This window comes from Lepisma saccharinum, chromosome 2, assembly GCF_977018435.1.
Source record: "Lepisma saccharinum chromosome 2, izLepSacc3.1, whole genome shotgun sequence".
Taxonomy (NCBI): domain Eukaryota; kingdom Metazoa; phylum Arthropoda; class Insecta; order Zygentoma; family Lepismatidae; genus Lepisma; species Lepisma saccharinum.
This window is the reverse complement of record NC_139230.1, coordinates 154,237,735-154,242,244: the sequence shown is the minus strand read 5'-3', so window position 1 is coordinate 154,242,244 and position 4,510 is coordinate 154,237,735. Positions and strand designations below refer to the sequence as shown.

The 4,510-nt window shown below is 37.1% G+C and overlaps 1 protein-coding gene across 1 annotated transcript; it reads right to left on the bottom strand.

The window, feature by feature from the left end:
- Positions 1 to 468, bottom strand: LOC145983717 (histone-lysine N-methyltransferase SETMAR-like). Its single transcript, XM_083116770.1, has one exon. The coding sequence runs from the start codon at positions 466 to 468 to the stop codon at positions 1 to 3; it is 468 nt and encodes a 155-aa protein (XP_082972896.1).
- Between the last annotated feature and the right edge of the window lie 4,042 nt (positions 469 to 4,510).

Here is a 4,510-nt window from a genome sequence, read left to right as displayed (position 1 = left end):
TTACTGGCCTTCAAAGTAATCACCATTAGCTACAACACACGTCTGACATCGGTTGTAAAGCTGTTGGAAACTGGCAGCAAATGCTTCTTGTGGAATCGCTCGAAGCACCGTGGTCACGCGTTGTTGGATATCCTCAACGCCTGCGAAGTGGAAGCCTTTCAGGGCTAATTTAAGGTGGGGAAACAAAAAGAAGTCTGCCGGCGCCAAATCTGGAGAATACAGAGGGTGTGAAAGAACAGTCATCTGGCGTTGAACAAGAAAGTTGACCACATGGATCGCAGTGTGCGCATGGGCGTTGTCGTAGAGGAAATTCCACTGTCCACTCCGGTACAGTTCTAGCCAAACCCGCTGGATGTGTTGCAGCAGCCGATTCAAAACTCTCTCGTAAACTTCCGCGTTGACAGTTTGACCCGCGGGTAGAAATTCATGATGGATCAAGCCCTTGCTGTTGAAAAAGGCGAGCAACATCGTCTTAATCTTGGATTTTGTCAGCCGACTTTTTTGAGAGGTGGGGAAGACAATGAACACCATGCCAATGACTGTTGCTTGGTCTCCGGATTGTATTGGTAGCACCAGGTCTCATCTCCAGTAATGGTGGTTTCCAAATACTGTGGATTCCGGTCAGACACATCGATGACATCTCCAGACGTTTCCATCCGAGTTTGCTTCTGCTCGTCTGTCAGCGTGTGTGGTACAAACCGGGCACAAATCTTTCGCTTTTTCAAATGTTCGTGAACAATAGTGCGTACACTGTCTTTGCTTATCTACAACTCTTCTGCTATCATTCTCAACAACAGTCGCCGTTTATCCGCAAGCATTCGTCGCACTCATTCGAAGTTGTCGGAGATTGTGCTTGTTGATGGTCGACCCGAACGCGGCTCATCCTCGACACCTTCCTTTCTGTCTCTAAAGCGTTTAAACCACTGAAATACACACTTTTTACTCACTGCTTTAACACCATACACTTGCACTAACATTCCATGAGTCCCCGTCGCCGTTTTACCTAATTTGAAGCAAAACTTCATGTTAGCGCGTTGCTCCATTTTGAGCTCCATGTTGCAATGACACGAGTTCGCACACTCACTCCGTTAGCTTGGTCGCAGCTTGCACCACTGCTTCACTTCGGTGATTTGCACTATAGGGGGCGCTTGTTGACATGTCTCTCAATGCGCATGCACATCATCCTAACCAGCACGGTTTTTCAAATATGGGATCATTCACCGAACTTTTCAGACACACCTTGTATTTATATATGTATGCCCTGAGGCAAGTTTTTCATAGTTTACCTTTTATTTTTATCGAGGATAGAAAAGAAAGCTGAGTTGAAAATGAAACAAAATTTGCTAGCATCCTTTGTAGAACAATGTATCTCACAGACAGAAGATTATTGCAAGATAAGATACTTTGAAGTATATTAGGTAAATTTCAGTTTGAAATTTTCATGCAATAAACAATTCTTCATAGATTAGTATTCTGTAATATTTGTGACTTGTGTTTGTAGATGTATCCAAAGTCTGAGTATGTGAAATGGCAAATGTAAACTCCACACCTTAAATTAAATATTTTAAATATATATACCATTTAATTCAATTTAATTAGAATTTATGGATACATTGTTTTATCACACAGGCCCTTTATGTTATTAATATATTTGGTGAGTGGTGAGAGGCAGTAATAAGCAAAGTTGAAATAGAGAGAACATCTGCTTTTAAAATTGAATTTTTGGAAAGTTTGCCTTGAAAATAGGGAATTATATTTGAATTTTATCATTGTCAAAGAGTGGCCACCCTGAACACCTGACAACATTTTCATATCATTTCAGAAAACAATATTATGCACAGTCAAACTGCGCATTTTGTCTGTGAGGATCATATTATATGCTGAAAATGATATTTCAACAAAAGCATAGTCAGAGGTGCAAATTTTAATGCTGAAATGTTACTTCGCAAGATGTGAATGGCACAAAGCACCGAACTTATGTGAAAGTGAGCAAGACCACACAGATCAGAGGCTGCACTTTATACTGTCCAGGTAACAGTAGCAAAATACATTTTGCTGTGTTTAGAGCTTTGAAAAAACATCATGGACTTTGGAGGGAGAAAAATTGATAGAGAATATATTTCAAACATAATAATCATTGAAATACTTCATCACAAGATATAAAGAAAAAAATGTGTAGAACCTTAAAAAATAGATCAAGACCTAAAAAAGAAGGTTTGATAGGTGCATAAATCTAAAATTATTTCTGACAAGCAAAATAGGCAAATATATTCAGACAATATAAACTTCATCAGCCATCATGTTTCACAATTAAACACATTTGTAACTTGTTATTTCTATTTAAAAATGGTTAAAAACCTGAAATCCAAGGTATAAACATGAGTTATCCAGCATTAGATGAATATCCACATTAGAAGCAATTTAAATACACTTAATCATGATTAGAGTATAAGCATGGTTCATTAATAGAAATTATATTTTATACTAGACAGTGAGCCAACCTAAATCCTCATCCTTTAGAGATTTGAGAGCATCATAATAAATAAGAAACATCATGTAAAATGTTTGCCAATGGGAAACTTGCATGTTAAGGACCTGAGTGAATTGGTGATATATATTATAATAATACTGGCTTGATTTATGTGATGGTCCTGTACAATTATGTATTACTACACTTGGAGTCAAGCTATTGTGACAGTGACATCAGCTATCAGGTTGGGCTGCATGAGAGCTTTATGTGAAACTAGTGTATCACACTGTGTCAAGCATGAAAATTATTTGTCATATCTGCATGACAGAGTTCACAGAGAAACCATATAAAAAGGATGTTCTTGCTTACAGAGAAATTACAATGCTATGTGCTAACAATTTTGCCATGGATACGAACACAAGAATGTAAACAAATAACAACATGGAAAAAATATATGAATTGAGAAATTATGAACTTGAATACATGTAATAATCGAAGTATTGGTATGAAGTAAACCCTGTTTTTACAGATAGAAACATGTTATTAAGGATTTGCACTTAATGGGCAAAAGAGTAAGCTTTCCTTTAAGATCACTGCAATTCCCCCACTCCATTCAGATCCTCAACATCTAAACAATCATTCTTGTAATGAGTGTCAAAACCAATTTCAATGATGAGTGGAACCACAGTCTCATCTTTTAGTGGGCCCAGCTTCCAAAACTTTTAAATCCCTTCCACTGTATGGTTAATGTAATCTTCCAATTTTCAGGTATTACTTTATGTAACCCCTCTAACAGCACTCTTTCACTTCATTTATATAAGCTGTTTTATATTTGATGCCACATAACATTTCACCTCACTCCATACTAACTGAATCAGATTAAATTCACAATGAGAAGGAGGCAACGTAAGAATGGTGTGCCCAGCTTCACAAGCTAGAAGGTCAGCTCTACTCCTCTTGTATAAATGTTTCATATTATTCCCAATTTGGAGCAGGTCAGCTTTTTTCATGTAATGTGTCCATGAACATTTGTGTTTATTTTCCTGAATATTTTCACCAACCTTCTGCAAAAGCCACTTTTGAATATCATTCTTCTCTAAGCAATGATCAGTACTTTGTCAAATTAACAGAATGATAGTGTGCATTATCCATGACAATTATACTAATTGGTTCCAGTTGGGCAGAATATCAGTGCACTATGTCTCAAAATGCTGTCTGCCCATTTTCTTCTGGTAGTCACCAATGATTTTTCTCCAACAAAGCAACAAACAAGCAAGCACCTTTCACAAACCATCTTCACTTCCTATATGATCAACAATAAATTTTCCCCGAAGGCTGCTTCATTCCAACACTGGGTCCATGAAGGAAAGCATGCTGATGTGAAACAACTGTAAGGCCCTTCCATAATTATTATTATTATTTTAATTTATTATGCATGGCATTAAGCCAAGTTTTGTCCATGTAATAAACAGTTTTCTCTTCATAACAAAACCATTTTATTGTGCACAGATGTTGGTGGCAACAACAAAAAAGTTATCACTCTCAATTAGAGCTGACAAACACTTCCTTATCTTTAACATAAGTCCCAGGTCATTCAAAAGCCCCTCATTGTTGATATGCTCATGGTAGGCAAGTTGGGACTATTATTAACAGTGGTAAGCACTTTGTCCACTGTTGGAATTTTGTTCCTTCCATTGTACCAAAGCATGCACACTTTCCTACTTTTCACTGTTGGTGAAATCATCCATTTTTGCCAATTGCAAACACTTACCTTTGCCATGAGGTATTTCCTTTCCAGCCATGGTCACTGTACCTTTTAACAAATATTTATTTTTCATTCCAAAAAAAGCATGCTCTCTAACACTGGTCATATCAGATGTTTTCTTGACAATTGAACTCATACTTTCATCAGAGAAGTATGTTCCAACCAGAAATATGTAAATATTAACACTTTTTTTTCATGACTATTAAAAGGTTTCCCTTATGATATGATAAAATAACATGCAGATGAAACATCTGGTCAGATCTCCCTTGTTGGGG